Raw genomic sequence first — 18,141 nt, 5'->3', positions numbered from 1 at the left:
AAAGCTCACTCAGATGAAGGAGATGTCCGGCTATTGGCCCACAGTTAGAGGGCACGTCATCCCCCATCCATCACAGATCGAATGTTTCTGGTCTCTTCGAGGCATGTCTGTCCACGGTCCGGGATCCCTAAGCGCAGCCTAAGTGGTCATCTGTAGATGGGGCTACTACGGGTTCAAGGCTTTGGCCGCACATAGGCTTCCAGGAGGGGGATGCTGCCATGAATTCTTATCAAGAGTTTGCGAGTGCCGGACAAACGGGAGCACACTTCCCGAAAGGCAACTGTGCCCGCGAGGCCAGGCGTGGAGACCTGGACCAAAGGGCTAGTGCTGAACTCCGCTTCAGGCTGGAAGGGCGGTTCCTCGAGGACTTTGACCACCACCACCGCTTTCCGTCTCTTTCGGACAGCAGCTCCAAACGCTCTCGGGACCCCGGCTGCGCGGGCTCGAGCTCACCCCCCTTCCTCCAGAACGAAGCCGAAGTCTTCTACTGCCCCGGTCAACCTCAAGTCCCCTCCTTCGCGTGCACTGGTGAACAGGGTCTCTCCGGAGTGGAGCGCTGCCCCTCTTCAAACACTTTCAGAAGTCCGTCCCTTGAGCTTGGACTGGTGCAGTCGCTCGCTCGCGTCCGTCCAAACGATGACCCGAGGAATCATCTCGCGTTTATTGAGGACACCGGGCGCGCGCTTCCTCACAAGTTCCACGAGAACATCCAAAGTGGGAAAACTTTCGAGTGGATGAGGGTGAATCGAAGGCAGCCTCGTGTGGGTGAGTTGGGAAGTTCTTGGAACTTTTCTTTTTTGTTTTATTGGTGATGAATTCAAGATTTCAGCGCCTTCCTCTTTTATGGAGCTACTATTTCAGCGTTTTGCAGTTAGCACTGGTATAAGAACGCAGTTATAGGTTTCGTGACGTGTTTAATTCAGTTACACCAGATTCCCCATTATTTGATTATTTAAATTTAAAACAGTTAAAAAAACCTTTCATATTATTTCCCCAAACACCTGCAACTGCATTTAAAATTGACCAGTTTATAATAAGAATAGCAATGACTACTCATATAATAGCTTATCTGGAATTAAATGCATCAACACTACCTACATAGATGTATATGCAATATGGACTGGTTTCACACAAATGTCAGCTTTGCCATTTGAAGATTAAACCATACAGTGAACTGTGCGTCCAATGCTGCTAGCAGAAGCAGAGAAAGTGGTGAGTGGCAGTCTACTTAAGGCCAACCTCTTGGTCTGCAGACTTGGCAAGCAGCTGAGACTTCACTTTTACAGATTAGGCTACTCATCAAGAAAACTGAGCGATGAAATTCTTTATGGGGAAGTTTAAGAAGGTAAGAAATATTTAAAAACTGCAAGCGTTGGTGATCTATAACCTGCGCGTGTGGGTCAGCAAAGAAGCAATGGAATACCATCAGGGAGAATTCCCCTTGCTTTTACATGACCACATTCATAGCATAGCCCTCTAGAACTGTGCAGACTTCTGAATCTATTTAAGGGAGTCCAGCTCCCCCTAGCTCCCTGTCTATTTAGAGTCAAACAAAGTCCAGAGGAAGTTTCTTAATCCCAGTGCTTAATGCAGAACAATGATTATGATCAATTATGTGTTTGGAATAATGGCATATTATTATTGCATAGCATCTTTCAAACATGTCAAGCAAAATCCAGGCCTAATCTTTATGTGGAGAAATGTTGAATAGGGCCTTCCGTGCTGCGATTCTAGTTTTAAGTGTCCCACATCCTCCAATAAAATGTCACATTTAGTGACACCTGACCTCTATTATATCCAAAGCTTTGTACATTTGCTGTTTTAACCTGAGGATCGTTTGTCTCTCTGATCATAAATCACAAAAGCCTGTAATAACCGTAAAAGCAAAATAATTTGTATTTGAGATGTCGTCTCTTTTAAAATCAGCAGTATACCACACATGTGGTGTCCGTTCTACTCAGTGTCTTTGCAGGCCACTCTGATGATGTAAAATAACTCAGAGGCATATCCATCAGAGTAAAGGCCACTGAGAGCGTAAGACAGCTGTGGTCAGGAGAATCGGACAGTTTATGAAATCCCATAGGCTGGGATGGGGGGCAAGGCCAGGGGCCCGTGATTTGTTTAGCGTACAGGAGCATCTGCTGCTTGTCATTTTGGTGCACATCCACCAAAACTCTTGGAAACCGCAGAAGTGTTGAGAATCGCAGATATGTCTTTAGCTGCTCTGGGAAATAATGTGTCCTTCAGAAGGAAGAGCCAGGGAACATTGTTTATGTCTGGTCACAAGTTTGATTACAGCAATTATGCATGTCTGTCAACACCAAGTTACCAGGGTGAAAAATGTAAGGACATAGTGCTGGGCAATACTGCTTCATGAGCACCAGTTCTATACTGCTAAATTAATGTCTAACACACCCGAATATTCCAATAATACTGTTTCATTCTGTTCCGCTCTCTTCAAAAGACAGGGACATGCAAAATAAGCAGTATTATAAATGTTAACCAGGCATTATAAATGTTAATCAAAATTAGACTTATACGTATTTATACTTAGACCTAGACGTATTTATCACCTATTTGTTCAGTTTGCATGTATTTTATAGGCCTGAGGCACCCAGCACGTGACATAACTTGAGGGGAATTCCACCAATTTATCAACAATTGTTCACTATACAAAGTGTACGATGTAAGCAAAGTCATTCAGAGGGGTTTAATATGAAACGTACCATTCTTGAGAAACTTACCAAGTCTGAATTGCTCAGAGTGGTGGTGACAGGAACCAGATGTCTGAAGAGTTTAATGCATCCAAAACCTCATAGAAAGTTATTACATGTAATGGTCACAAATATGAGTTGCCTGATGCCCAGCGAGACATTGTTTAACATCTAAAATATACTGTTTACATCTATTTATGGCAGAAAAGAACATGCAGTGTAGGGCAAAGCAGTCCCCTAATAAACCATATATTTTAACATTATTAAACTTCGTAATACATACAAAAACTCTGAAGACATGTAGGTTCACAGGTTTTTGGATAGTAAATAAAATGGCTTTTCTATTGTATATTGTAGACATTGCTATCTCTACCACAGTAAAGAACCATAAGCTTCAGCAAAATAAATAACTCCACATCAAACCACTCTGGATGACTGTTTATGACTGTTTACATCTTACGCCTGCATTGCATAGAAATTGTAAACCTTTGTTAACTGTTAGTATGACACAAGTACACAAGTACAGGTATAGTCAATATATCGGCTAGCACGTAGGCCCATAGGCTCATAGAGGTATAAATAAATACATACACACACACACACACACACACACACACGCACACGCACACGCACACGCACACGCACACACACACACAAAGCATATACATAAATGCATATATATATATATATATATATATATATGAAATGGACCTTTTCTTGAGTAAAAAGCCTTCCACACTTGTGTGGGATTTGTTCTTGTATCCACATAAATTTTTTATTTAACTAAATCAACAAAACATTACAACAGCATGTATCAGTTTTGCAACACTGTTACAACTTGTCTCAAGCCTAGGGCAGATAATATTTGTCTCCATTTCAAGAAAAAATGGCCACCCACACTGCCTCAGAGGTGCCTCGTTGGCCTCATCATGCAGTTCATCTGCACATCACGTGGTACACTCTAAGAAAAATGGTACTAAATTGTTACTGGGGTGGCACCCCTGACATAACTGGGTACGTTTTCAATAGTTTTCGTTAGGAAACGTAATTTTACCAAATTCTATTGCAGCTGCATTGACTCCACGCACCACATCCTGACTCCAGGCTTTTTGCTTTATTTTCCTTTCGAGATTAGGCAAAGGTAGAAATCTGACCCCTTCTCTAGGAAAGGTAATACTTTTAAAACACACTATTAAGACTATTAAAGTAATTCTGAGAGTGCATTTACACTGTTTGTACCTTGATAAAACAAGAACGTATCTGCCCAGTGCCTTTTTTCTGATTCCCATTGGCTATTTTGCTACAATATGCATTCTTAAGAGCTCAGTACAAAAATGAAACCATGATTACAGAACGAGCATGTACACCCAATCACCTTTTATGATACCACTCATTGAAAAATAAATTGCGACACTGATGATCAATAACAAATCCCAGGCATGCTTCGGGTTATTTATCTTGCTAGGCAACGTTGGCCATCTCCTATTCTCTTCTAAACATGCATAAAAGCTTGCACCGACTCTGCGTAACTGGATCTCCCAGCATTTCGTACGTATTCCCACTGCGTCATTCTTCAATTATGCCCTGACAGCACCTGAATTACTGTGGGCTGGATGCCCAGATGACTGAGGCGATCTGTATCGATCTCTCCCCCTTTTCTTCTCCTCTCACTCAGGCTTTAGCGGGCCTCGTCATCCCCCTGGCTGGCTGGCCTTCTCCAAGTGGCCTTCTCCAACTCATTCCTCAAATATTTAGTTTGATTCCTTTATGCCTTTTGGCTACTGCCAATTCTATTATCCAAGACCTCATTTATCAGTGTTCATGTAGTTTTTTTTTTTTGCCTTTTAGAAGGAAATTCCTTAATTACTTTATATTTCCCAGTGAATGCACTATGAGTTAGAATGTCCCTGAATATTAGAGGTGACCTTATAACCACTTCTGCTCATCCATCTTTTTTATTCAGTCTGTTGGATTTGAGTTGTTTTTGCGAGTGAAATGAGAAGGGGTCTTCAAATAGTGCCAAAGAGCTGTCATAGACACACCATACTTCACTCCAGTGCTATCTGCAGATACCTCCAAAGATGAGACAAGCGTGCACAGGAGTGCACACATTGTCGCTGTACAGGTTGCCTGAATGCTGAAGGTGGTTGAGGTTAAATGACATTCTGCTCAGCCATCAGCTGCCAGTTAAGCCATATCTTGATCAATATTGCTAATGAAAGCAGAAACAAAGTGAATGCCTGAACCTCACAATGGCTTTTCCAGTCTTGCTGGAGTTCCGCCAGTCATATTGTTGCGAGAAAGAACATTAGGAAACGACTCACTAGGATAATAACTAGGATAAACTAGTGTTAGCTGTGGCCATCATATGTTGTCTTGTTCTTATGGAAACTCTGTATCTTATTTGCAGAAAAAGGAAAAAAAATCGAATAGTCTTTGCAAACATGAATGGTAGCTAGTACCAATGAGCATCATATCATTTATATAATGCGTCTTGGTAGCTTTTCATTTTCATTATTTGTGTGCAAAATTAGCTTCTCTGGCTGAACTGTTCAATTGCAGGGGAATTCCACCAAATTTTTGTTTTAATTTTAAAAAATCAGTCTTTGAGGTGTAAACAGTCATTCAGAGTGTCCTGATGTGAAATGGTTCATTGCAGAAAAATGTATAGGCTTGGATTTCTTTGCGGTGGTGCAAACCAGGGGTCACAATGTCCATGACACAAATAAAGCCGTTTTAATTGCATCCAAAATGACCAGTCAACCTAGACATTTATAGCTTTTATAAGTAAAGTTGACAACAGTAAAATAGTGAAAATAGTTTGTTTTTTATTTATTTTATAGCTTTATTTCTAAAGTACAAGTTAATGTTTTCATAACCATATCATGTAACAGCTTTCTGTGATGTAGCTTATAGAGGCATTAAATGCTTCAGACATCTGGTATCTATCACCACTCCTGTAAACAATCCTGAGTCAGTACTTTCTCTAAAACAGAGCATTTCACATCAAACCACTCTGAATGGCTTTGTTAGCATTTTTAGCATTTTTTTTTATTTAAATGAATAGAATTGCCCTTTAAAATATGTCAGGCTACTAAGCTTCATTCACACATATTTAGCAGGTGGTTCCAAATTTACAGAGACTGTAACAGTTTCTGACAGAGCCCCAGCCAAGAGCTGAAATCGGCCTTATGTTTGCATGCCTGTGTGGCTCCAGGGGAGCTTCCCTCATGCATCTCCACCCTGCAGAATGTGTGCTGCGAAGGAATGTGAGAGTTCCTGTGAGTCTAATGAGAGAAACACACCCACAGCCAAACCACATTTGCAAGAAAAAGCCATTTTTGGATTCATCATTATATGTTGTGTGTACAGTGAACTTGAAACATGCAGGAGCAGCTCTGTCTTCTCAAACATTTCTCCTGTGGTCTCATAAAATGATTCCTAATTTACTATAAATCAAGCAATTGCTGTAAATAAAGCAGTGTAATTCTAGCTTAACCACATTGCAGGGCTTGGCTCATTCTGAAATCATAGTGTTTGGTGGAATTCCATAAATCTGAAAATAATTCTTCTTCAAAGTTTAAGATAAACAAAGTCTTTCACAATGGTTTGAATGTGAAATGTTTAGTTCTAGAGAAACTTACTGAGTCATATTTGGTCACAGTGGTGATGATAGGAACCAGATGTCTGCAGACCTTTAACACCTCTGAAAGCTACCTCAAGTAAAGCTGTTGCATGAAATGGAAATTTCCCAAAGGAAAGATCATTATTTTACAAATTTACCACTATTTTACCAATGTTACATGTAAAAACAGAGAAGATGTATAGACATAGTGGTCATTTAGGATTGTAAATAAATGCCTGTAATTGAAAAAATCAGAGTTAGTAAATTAGTCTATAATACACGATTTCAAACCATGTCAAAACCTCTCTGAATAACTTTCTTTGTTAACTTTGTTTCCAAATGGTTCTTTGAACCAATCATCTTTATGGAAACAAAAGTGGACTATTCCATCACTTAAAAGAACCTCTATTTTCATCCTTATCTTAAGAGCGTTTGGCCTCTTTCTGTGCTCTGCATCAAAGATCTTGATCTTTGAAGCACAAAGTCCTTCAACTTCGAAATGAGGAAGCTTTGTTTCATCTCATTGCCACATTCATAGCAGCCAGTAGTTCCCTGCACAGCAGTGTCCATGGAAGGTCTTTCTGACACACAGTGATGGACGGTGACTCTACCTCCCAACTGCCCCCTCTGCCCACCCCTGTACCGCAGTCATCCATGGGGGAGTTTCAAGAGCAACGTGGCAGTCCACTCTTCAGCTCATACAGGACCACAAATTGTCCATACGTGAAAAGGACCTTCACTGCCACTGTACACACAAAACAGGCTTCAAACACACTAGAAGGCCTTTTAAATACATTGAATGGTTTTAGCTGATCCCTGCATAGAATTGCAAATGCATTGTACCCCTAAAATATTCTTGAATATACTAAGTGATCTCACACACACACACACACACACACATATTCTTAGCCACTTCTCCTTCTGAGTACTAAGTGATCATGACAAGAAAATCTTTTCTTAACAATAACGTATCCCAGAAGACCCATATTTTGGTCCCCCAAATCTATTAATAGACACTTTTTCAGATATAGGATGTAAATGCTGCAAAGGATATTTTTTGCAATATTTCACCTCAGGTTGCTCTCTGTCAACCTAGCTAGCAAAGAAATAATACCATTACTATTATGGGGAGTAAATATATTTGACTGTATTTTACCATGTTTGATGAGCTACTAACTGTGGTTGGTATAGTGTAGTGGATAACACCTTTGCCTTCTATGCTGTAGACCAGGGATCAAACACCTGCCAGGCTAAGCACCCTGCACTGATACCTGTGAGAGTCACTGGGCAAGACTACCTTCACCTACCCATGTAAAATTGCAAGATGCTCTGGATAAGAATGTCTGCCAAATGTTTTGAATGTACTAACAAATGAATAATTCCCTCCATGTAGAGGTGTAATAAAATAGGAAGTTGACTAAAGTTGATTAAAACCTTTAAAAATACATTATTTAATTTGTCATTTCTTCCATAAAGAGAGCAAATCCTACATTAATTTTAACACTGAAAAGGCAACTAAATACAAAAGGACATAAGTCACTGATACACTACTAGTTTATGTATAGTAGTTTATATTAATGGACCATTTTACGTTTATGGTTAAATGTGAATTAAACTGGCTTGATACCTATGAAATTATAGGTAAAAAATTTTATATTTCAAATATAAAAAATAGAAAATGGAAATTAAATACATATACACAGTGTGCAAAGGTCTGAGACCATCCTTTGTTGTTTATGTTATTTCCTGTCAAAGCAGCCGTTAAATAAACTATTAAGATGTTATAGAGATATTATGGAGGAGATCAGATATAAGCTAATGGACTTACAGAAGGAAGAGAAAAGACAATGGACAATAGGTGGACAGCATGGAAGGCATTCATCTTTGAGAGAGAGGAGAAAATCAAGCTCCACTCCCTACTTCACAGGTGTTTCTGTCCATCCTTCCACTGTGAGAGGACAGCTCAGAGCTGTGAGTCTGAAACAATGTGCAGCTGCCAATAAAGCCCTTTCTGGGAAGATGAAAGAGGAAAAGATGCAAATAAATCCGTGAAAGCTGGTTACTTTCTCAGAATAGAATGACCACCCCAGAGTCCAGCTACATCACTGAATGTGGAGTAGTTGGATGGTGAGAAGCAGCAAACACAACCAACTTCTAACACTGAACTTTGTAGGTGTGGGAAAATGGCCCTGCAATTTTCTTTGAAAACTGAAACAAGTCTGAAAAGAGTACAAGCTGTATTAAAGGGGAACCTTTTCAAAAACCCTACATAAATAAAAGGTTAAGAGGTAAACAAAGTCATTGTGGTTTGGTGTGAAATGCTCTGTTCTAGAGAAACTTCAGTCAGTATTGTTCACTACAGTGGTGATAGGAACCAGACATCCACCTCTAAAAGCTCCCTCACAGAAAGTTATTGCATGAAATCGTTATGAATACAATGGCTGATGTCTGAGGCATTGTCTTTTACAGTAGTTTTGTGATAAAGTTTTGGTCTGAAATGTATTTTAATCAGTTTGTTTTTAATCCATTCATGGTGGGAAAATATATGGTGCAAAATTATATATATATATATATATATATAAACCACTATTTTACCATCATTAACTTTACCTAAATGTTGTTGTTTTTTAAATATAAGTGGTTTACTGGTGGTAAAATGGCTATATTGGTGTTGTAGACATGGCAACCCCTGGTTCCCATCACCTCCACTGCAGAGAAGTCTTAGTTGGTAAGTCTTAGTTGCTAATGAAGCATTTCACAACAAACCACTCTGAATGACTTTGTTTACATCTCAAACACTAAATTTTATGGAACATTAGAAAAATCTGTGGAATTTCCTGTTAAAAGGGAGGAGGATTATTTTTAATAGATTTCTTGACACTGAAAAATGAACACCTTCAATGGTCATGAATGAAAAAGTATATATGGGTGCGTGAGTTTATTTTTGTTTTATTTTAAATGCCCCCCCAGTGGTTTTAGCCAACACCTAAAACACCTGTGTGTATCTTCCAGTCCTATTGGAAATTAATGTCAGGTGCCCCCCCAGTAAAGTAGCTGGAGAGAATCAGTAAAAGTGTTCAAAATATTATCAAAGCCAATTGGGTGGGGGGGTGGGGGGGTCTATAAAAGAATTAAAAATGGAAGATGTGTTTATTTAACTTTTGTTGTTGTTGTTGTTCAACTTTTTCCCTTTTTTGCCTCTGCATAATTCCATTATCCATTATTTTCCCTATTATTCCACAACATGAGAAATAATGAAAGGGAGGAAACCTTCCTATGACAGATGTGTCCAAATGGAACTGTACTTAGTGCCCAGTTGTTTAGAAAAGGCTCGTTGTCATCACACAGAAGTTTTAGGTTAAGGAATCAATGCTGTTCAGCAAAACATCTGCAAACTGTTATTTGCAAAATCAAATGTTGCGTTTTCTTTACAACCACAACTGTATGCCTCATAATTTGGGAAATATGTTTGATAGCCACCAGAAGGCGTTTTGACGCTTATAATCTTCAATTAGGGAGACCGCAAACTGTTTTAATTCAAATTACATTTCGGTGCCATATGTTCAGGGTGAGCCAACTCCTAATTGTTTTGTAGACGAGCTAAATTCTGATAGCAAAATAATAATAATAATGTAATTAATTATAATTGAGGGTAATCGTCACAGTGAGCCTAAATACACTCGCCCTGGATTCCTGAATGGAATCTTCGGCTTTCATTGGTAGAAGCTCAACATTATCAGGAGGTTCTTTGTTTTAAAGAACCATACACTGAAAGGTTCTTTGGGGAATCGAAGGTGGCAATACTCAAATTTTCTAATACTGTTTTGTGTTGTCCACAGCCAGAACATCACCGGCCTGTGGTCAGGATCCCATCGGACAGGTGATCAGCGGACAAGGCAGGAGTGAGGTTGCTTTTACGGGACAGGCCGGAGCTCCACGGACCAACTTCAGCACCAAGCAGCTGACGGAGCTGGAGAAGGAGTTCCACTTCAGCAGGTACCTGACGCGCGCGAGGCGGGTGGAGATCGCGAGCTCGCTGCGGCTCAGCGAAACCCAGGTGAAGATCTGGTTCCAGAACAGGCGCATGAAGCAGAAGAAACTTCAGAGGCAAGGGCTGGGACGGGGACACGAGTGCGCTCAGGACGTCCCGGACAGAGGAGCAGAGCCGTGTACATCCCCAGAGAACAATTAGGAAGAGTTAACGGCTGGAACTAGGAAATTAAAAAAACAAACAAACAAACAAACAAAAAAACAAAAACAAAAGCAATGATTTTAATACAAAGATCATATAAGAAGAATCGCGAAGACAGTCAAAGAGAAAAGTCACGCATTTATTTATTTATTTATTTACTTATTTATTTATTTCTGAAATTTCTCTCGGTAATGGGAATTGTACGACTTGTTTAAATAAGTCGTCTGAAAAGGCTCGGCTGGTGTCCGTGCTCACCTGTTGAAGTAAAAAAAACGGTGTTTTTATTGAATATAAATTTTCTAAAACTCATACACGCGCGTTATTATTACTTAAATCAAATCGCGCGCAATTCTATCATAAACACGTTTGTTTACTCATTATCCCTCGTTATTTGTCGTTACTGATTCGCCTTCACACCACGTACTGCTGCTGCTTTTCACCAGACTGACCTTCACTGTGGTCTTCATGGGGAAATATTAAATCAGGCTTTAATAACTGTGGCAATCGAGGCGCTTCAAGCTTTTAAAATCATGCTCGAGCCCAAACACGAAATACAGGCGCCCCAGAGTCACTGGGGTTAACTGCAATAGACCCTAATAGAAAGACCCTCGAAACTCTGCTGTTCTCTCATAACTCTTAATATTTATAAGCGTGTTCTGAGCGATCCGGGTCAAACACCTGAAGTTATCTGCAGGTCTCATTCTTCACCTTGTCCCCCATATCTCCACAGACAGCTCTAAAAATGAAGGACTGCTACATGAAACTGCAACATACGGGCTTTAAAACGGATTATATAATAGAATTATATACATCAGGATTCTCTAAGGAGATCCAGACTTTACTTATGACCACATCGAGACCACCACACACACACACACACACACACAGAGACATTTGTATTTATATATATTCTATAAGTATTATATATAATAATGCGGTCGCTCTGTGTTACACATAGCAGTTCTGAGCACTGAAGAAAAATATATTTGCTTAGAAAAAAACAACTATCACAATAAACACGCTTAATGTTAATATAACGAACAGTGATTTGATGTATGTCAGTCTGCTCCTTTAACCATTTCCAAACCCAGTAGCCCAGCACTACTTCTAGTTACCATCCAACACCTGCTTTGGCTAATCAATACTTCATCAAGTAATACTTCATTAAATGGCTGAGAGAAAGTCTGGACCAAAACCTTTAGACCCGCTCACGAGACATCAACTACCTCTCTGTTATGAGAAATTCTTGTCGATTTTTTTTACTGTATATACTTTAGTTCCATAATGACACATGATGTTTTGTTTAACAAGCAAATTCGCATTTATGGCCAAGATAAACATATATATATATATATATATATATATATATATATATATATATATATATATATATATATATAGTGACATATTAAATAATATTAATTACACAGTACTTTTAATATTAAAAAAATAATAAATGGTAGTTAAATTTGGATCATATGAGTAAACGTCTAAATAAACGTATGTATACATATATAAAGTTACTATATATATATATATATTTTAAGTATATATATTTTATGTTTTATATATATACACACACAAATATATATACACATATATATAAAATGAAAAATAGCTCATCAGATCAACCTAAAAAAAAATACTTAATGTGGTAACAAGCATTGATTGTTAATTGAAGATTTAATTAAAAACTAGTTAATTTATTTATTCCTTTCACTTTCTCTAAATGAAACACGTAGTTTTGACTCAAATGCACTTATCACAATTTCAGAAAAATGGTATAGCCTCTTTGGCCTCTGCAGTTGCCCTCGGTACCGTATGTTACCGGGTTTGTCCTGAAAGTGCATGAAAACAAACACGCACAGACAGTGGCGCGCGCGGCAGGTAGCTTCCTGTATGTTGTGTGTGTCACGTTCGCGCTGCCGGTGCTTTTATCTGCGAATAAAAAGCGCTGCAACATGATCGGTGCTCCTCGTCTTTCTAACTAATGGCCAAACGCTGTCACCGTGTTAAGTGCCTCCACTTAGCCGCGGATTTCCAGCTATTTATGGCCAGAACGGGTTCAGCCGAGTGCCACGGGTTGAACCTGCTCCGATACCAACTCTTCATTCTGATGACATCAAAGCCCATGAACGGAGATGAAGAGTGTTAGAAGAAGAATGAAGTGAGAGAGGAAACTCAGCCGTTCACCTCCGTCCTCCGCAACAAGAGCAGAGACTGCTCAGACCTGCTGCGCTGACTGTCACGGCCCTGCAGAGCTACTTCACTCTGTATACAGCCTTAACACGAGTTTCTCACATTCAAACACTATCATCCCAAAAATGTTCATCTAATTCGTATAAAGACCTGGTTTATTTCATTTTGCTTGTAAATGTTGCTTAATATTACACGGTTTTCCACATACGATCTGGAATCCTTTCTGGAATTATCTCATGGGTACACGAGGCTTATGATGATTTATGGCTAATAGATCTATTGACAGGTGGGTTAAGTATATTGACTTTGAATTGATTTGGTTTGATGGGCTGAATGCTGTCAGCTCGGGCAGTAAAAGAGGATAATACTGCAGGAAAATGGGCACTTCAGAGAAAATCTCTCACAATAACTATACAGAGCTAAGATAATTTACTATTCGCAGCTTAAAACAACGCTGATGTGATCCGGGTGGCGGGAAAAAATCGCTTTCCGTGTTTCTGTCTCCTTAAATGAACCTATAATCTTTTTTTTTTAGTAAAGTTAATTATCTGCGTTTCAGATTTGTGGTGGGAGTTGATTTCAAGAGGGTAAAGCTATTTGTCAAATGAGGATATTGTAACAGCCCGTGCCTCATAAACGCACTGCGTTTTATTAAGCAAGCAAAATGACTGCATTAATGTTTACAGTCAGGAATTGTGAGATAAAACACTAATTAAACATTTAGACTGTGAGATGTTTTGAGAGGGAAACCAGTCCCTGCTTTATCTGGAGTTTATCAAGAAAAAATGAAAAGCATAATGGAGCTGTTTTTGAGCACTGTTAAATACTTTATATTGAGGTATACAGTCTATACTGAAGCATGTGCATTATACTGAGGTATATATGCTGAGTTTTTAGAGGTATATAGAGTGTTCTGAGGTATATATACTGGGCTGAGTTAAAAATGCTGTATTGCAGTATATTGAGGTATATACGCTGTCTTTGTTTACGCTTTATTGAGGTTTACAGGCTGTATTTAAGTATATAGACTGGACTGAGGTCTACAGGCTGTACTGAGGTAAAGAGACTGTACTGTCATACACAAAATGTTTTGAGGTATGTATACTGGATTGAGATTACATTGAGGTATATATGCTGTATTGAGGTATATAGGCTATGCTGAGGTATATAGACTGTGTTGAGGTGTAGATGTTGTATTGAGGTATACATGTTATATTAAGGTAATCAGGCTATATTAAGGTATATAAGCTTTGGGGCATATAAGATGTACTGAGGTATATAAGCTGTATAGCGTCATACGTTTGAACGTGCTCGCCTGCCTCTGCTTGCTAATGTATGCACTTACTCCACAGTTCACCTTTCACCTCTTGACCTCTGCTTTGCCTCGGGACAGCAGTGACCCGGTCAGTGCCTCACTGACAGAAGGCTCCATTATTAATCTGGGCTGCGCTCTCTGTGTCCTTGGAGGACGTTTCCACTCTATTAGAATGGCCTCAGAAATAGTTGATGTGATTAAAGTCCTATTAAACCTTCTATTAAACGATAGATTTGCATGACAAAATACTGATGATAAAACACTGCACACTGTAATACCCTGCTAAAAAGTTACTCACCGGGATGCAGTAGGTCAACAGAACAGGAACGGCTGGAAATTCAAGCTTTGACGGCCCCCGTTAAATAACGTTTTCACATTTGAAGTCAACCCATTTTTTTTGTAGTGTAATAATAGAAAGAAGAAGAAATAATCCCACCTATTATCATTTTGATATTGTCAGATTACTTACTATTACACTATTATATAGAGTATTGTCATTGTTATAAATTAATAATAACAGTGTCATTGTTGTTATTACATATTTGATGATAATAAGATAATAATAACACATCGTTTTGCTATCGTAGCAGTATTTGTACGCTTTTATCAAGTTCCGTCATATCCGCTTCGATTCATTTTAGCTCATAACAGACGTTTTACATGTTCATAACTTTCTGAAGTTATAAGGCACCTGAGTCTCCAAACTGAAATAACACAGAGTGTTATCACACTGTTATAAATAATAATATAAATATTATTATTATTATTATTATTAGTATAATTTATAATAATAATAATAATAATAATAGATATCGTTATTGTAGCCATATTTCTAGGCGTGTCATTATCATGTTCTTTCAAGCCGGCTTACATTCATTTTTGCTTACAGTCGAAGATTTAGTTGTTCAGAACTTTCTGAAGCGCAACTTTTAAGGCGGCTGCGTCAGAAACGGAAATATCAAACATATTTTTTCCTACTTTATGACCATTTTAGCCGAAGTTTTAAATAACTAAACAAGTTTCTGTTGAGTTTGCCGTTCATCCGGAGTGTGAGACTAAATCGTCGAGCTTTCTTAAATGATCAGACGAGCTCGTCCTCCGCGGCGTCCTGCTCCCCTCGGCCTCCCTCCGTGTGTGTTCAGCTCAGAGCTAACGGCTGACGCAGGCCCGCGCAAATGGTACTTGTAGATCATGTTTCGGCGCGTCTCCTTGTCGTGTGTCAGTTTAAAGAGTTCCAAAAATCCCCCCCCCCCCCCCCCCCCCCCCCCAAGCCCCCCCCCCCTCATCCTACCCAAAGAGCTCATTAGCGTTCACCTACACAAGTAGATGGCAATCTCGGCGCGCACTGCGCCCGCGTTACAAGCACTTGCCGAGGCTTAATGCTCATTGTGGCGGAGTGGGATGCGAGTCGAGGGTGGGAGAGAAGGCGATGGCATGGCGCATAATCTTCATCGCACTGCTGCTCTTTGCTCAGTAATTGAGAGCAGACGCCATTACCTCGCGCTGCAATCCCGCCCTGATGACCGAGCTAATGCACTGCTTCTCTTTATTAGCAGCCCCAGCAACACGTGCGCCTGAGCGAGCAGAAATGGCTCTCCGTCCAAAACTATCACAGTTTGAGACGCTGACATTTGCATACAACACATTGCCTGGTTGTCTGTTCGAGCAGCCTGTTCAAGGAGAAATAAGAGGCAAAACTTTATTAAAATTGAAGAAGAGGAAGAAGAAGAAGAAGAAGAGTGACAACTTTAATGCTTATTAAAAACAGTCGTTCAGATTGTACATCAACTCTCTGAAGTTCACTTAAGCAACGCTGGAATATCATTTTATGTAACAGAAAACATCTGAAATGCATATTTGACATGCCTCGTACCATTTTATCCCTAATGGTAAAACAGAGAGTATCTAACTCACTGAACAGCATCCAATACATACCAATACAGCAAGAAGAATGACTCATCTCAACAAGCCATGCAAACTACTGGACAAAAGTTCTACTTTTGTAAACACATTAACATTCAAACTGAAATCAGTTTATTTCTGACAGATCACTGTCAATAATATCTGTACTAACTTGAAAAAGAGCTGTCCGGCTGATTTATTTAGCATCAGGCTATTCTCCTGCAGAGCTTTGTGGCTGGTGATTCACTCAGTCCCCCCATTTAGACTCCCCTGAAAGCTTTATAGCATAGACTTAAACACTGCTTATTGTATAGGACTGTTTTAAATAAAGAGCACAAAGTCTTTTCCTTTACAGTGCTGGGCAAAAGTCAGAGACCACCCTTCATTTCTATTCCCAGTCACAACAGCAAAGCACAAGTTATTCATTTTTAGCATCGAGCCGAAAACGTATCTTTAACAGAAAAACGAAATATTTATTTTGCCTTTATTACAGCTTCCACTCTTTTCTGGGGGACTTGCACTCAAATCTACAGGGATATTTCTCCACACGTCTAAAATTGTCTTAGAAGTTGGTGCATTTTCTTTTACTCACAATTCACAAATATATTCAATGCTGGACTCTGGGGTGGTCAGTCCGTGGTTCTGAGAACACCAGCAGCTTCTTTCTCACATTTTCAAATTTCCTTCTTTTCTGTCTATTTCTTTTTCTTGGTAACACCTTATTGGCAGCTACACATCCTTTCAGACTCAGTGTTGGGTTTTCTTCTCACAGTGGAAGAAAGGGCAGAAACACTTGTGGAGCTTGATGTTCTCAAAGATGAAAGCTTTAAGTGCTGTTTATCTAACTGTGACAGTTTGGTTGGTCTAGCAGACTGTTAGAAATTCCATTCTCTCCACATCTTCAAAAAAATGAACTCCAGTTTTGGCCTACAATCTCATAAAAAAGGCATGAAACTGTCACTGGGGCAGTGCCTCTCTTGTCACTGGGGTGGTACCTTCAAGGGTACATCTCTGTACATCTAGTCAGGGAATATAACTGTACCATAATCCACTGAAATGATATTTTCTTAGTTGTACTGACTCCACACATCTTGTCTCCAGGCTTTTTATTTTATTGTTCTGATTTAAAACATTAAGTTATGAATAGATGTGCACTTTTCACCTGGAAAAACTTATTTAAGGTACACAACTGGGCCGTAAAGCCACTGTTGTACCTTTGAGAGCACATTTACATTGTTTGTACCTTGATGAAAGGAAAAATGTTCCTGCACATTATCTTTATTTCTGACAGTGTATTGTGTAGGTCAGATAAGACATTTAAGCCTCCAAAATTTCCATCTACGCTACCAAAAACTGTTAATTTAATTTTAAAATTTTACAAAAAAGTGCTCAGCTTGTCAGTGCTTATCCGTTTCTGTACGTCTGACTTGCTCATATGTGAAAAATCTATTCAGTGATGGATCTTTGCGTCCAACCTGCCACTTAATGAAGATGTACACCATAGCCACTTGAATGGCAGCTCTGAGCACCATCACCTCCAGCACTACCAAAAGGGCAGCAGACCACTACTGTAGCTACTGTTGGAAATAGATGGATGTAAATAAACCTGGCAGGACGTGACAGCGTGGCTGAAAGGACTAGAAAAACACCATTACAGTGTATTTCCCCTGTGTTACACATGTTTTAACAGTATGTTTATCAGTGTGGACAAAGATGCAATGACATTGCCATGGATGGGGTTGGTAATACTGCACAATCCCTGCTTGTTTTTAAAAGTTCCCAAGCTTGATCTCTCAAAGTTATCAGGTTTAACACAATGTATCCGCATTAAGATGATTACTGTTATTATTTTCAGACCAGAAATGTCAATAGTTTCCAAAATCAAGTTAAAAGGAACACAATAAAAATAAATTGTGTACTTGAATAAAGCTCCATCCAGCAGTACTAGGATGCTGTCATGGTAGTGATTCACTACATGAGATGTCTTATGGGTTAAGAGCGGTTAGGTCCCATCAGAACTGAAGTTGATGGGCCGAAGAGTTAGAGAAGTTTCCAAGCTGTGGCACTGAGGGGTAAAGCTGAGGTGATTGATTGTGATTGAACTCTGCCTGTATTACTTAAGAAACAATAACAGCTCTTACCTGAACTTCTCACCATAGAAAAAAATGACAGAAATATAAGGCAAAAGCAAAAG

At 39.3% G+C, this 18,141-nt stretch overlaps 1 protein-coding gene across 1 annotated transcript; it reads left to right on the top strand.

Moving 5' to 3' along the window:
- Window positions 1–18: 18 nt before the first annotated feature.
- hoxc1a (homeobox C1a) lies at window positions 19–10,720 on the top strand. Its single transcript, XM_037541610.1, has 2 exons — window positions 19–765; window positions 10,179–10,720. Exons 1-2 carry the CDS (start codon window positions 219–221, stop codon window positions 10,529–10,531), a joined length of 900 nt encoding a protein of 299 aa, XP_037397507.1. The 5' UTR covers window positions 19–218; the 3' UTR covers window positions 10,532–10,720.
- The last annotated feature ends 7,421 nt before the right edge of the window (window positions 10,721–18,141 follow it).

Source organism: Pygocentrus nattereri, chromosome 9 (assembly GCF_015220715.1).
Source record: "Pygocentrus nattereri isolate fPygNat1 chromosome 9, fPygNat1.pri, whole genome shotgun sequence".
Lineage (NCBI taxonomy): Eukaryota > Metazoa > Chordata > Actinopteri > Characiformes > Serrasalmidae > Pygocentrus > Pygocentrus nattereri.
This window is presented reverse-complemented; position numbering and strand designations above follow the sequence as displayed.

Coding starts and splice junctions, on each gene's coding strand:
- hoxc1a (XM_037541610.1), top strand. CDS start 219: ATGAATTCTTATCAAGAGTTTGCGAGTGCCGGACAAACGGGAGCACAC. Junction 766..10,178: donor TCGAAGGCAGCCTCGTGTGG/GTGAGTTGGGAA, acceptor TGTTGTCCACAG/CCAGAACATCACCGGCCTGT.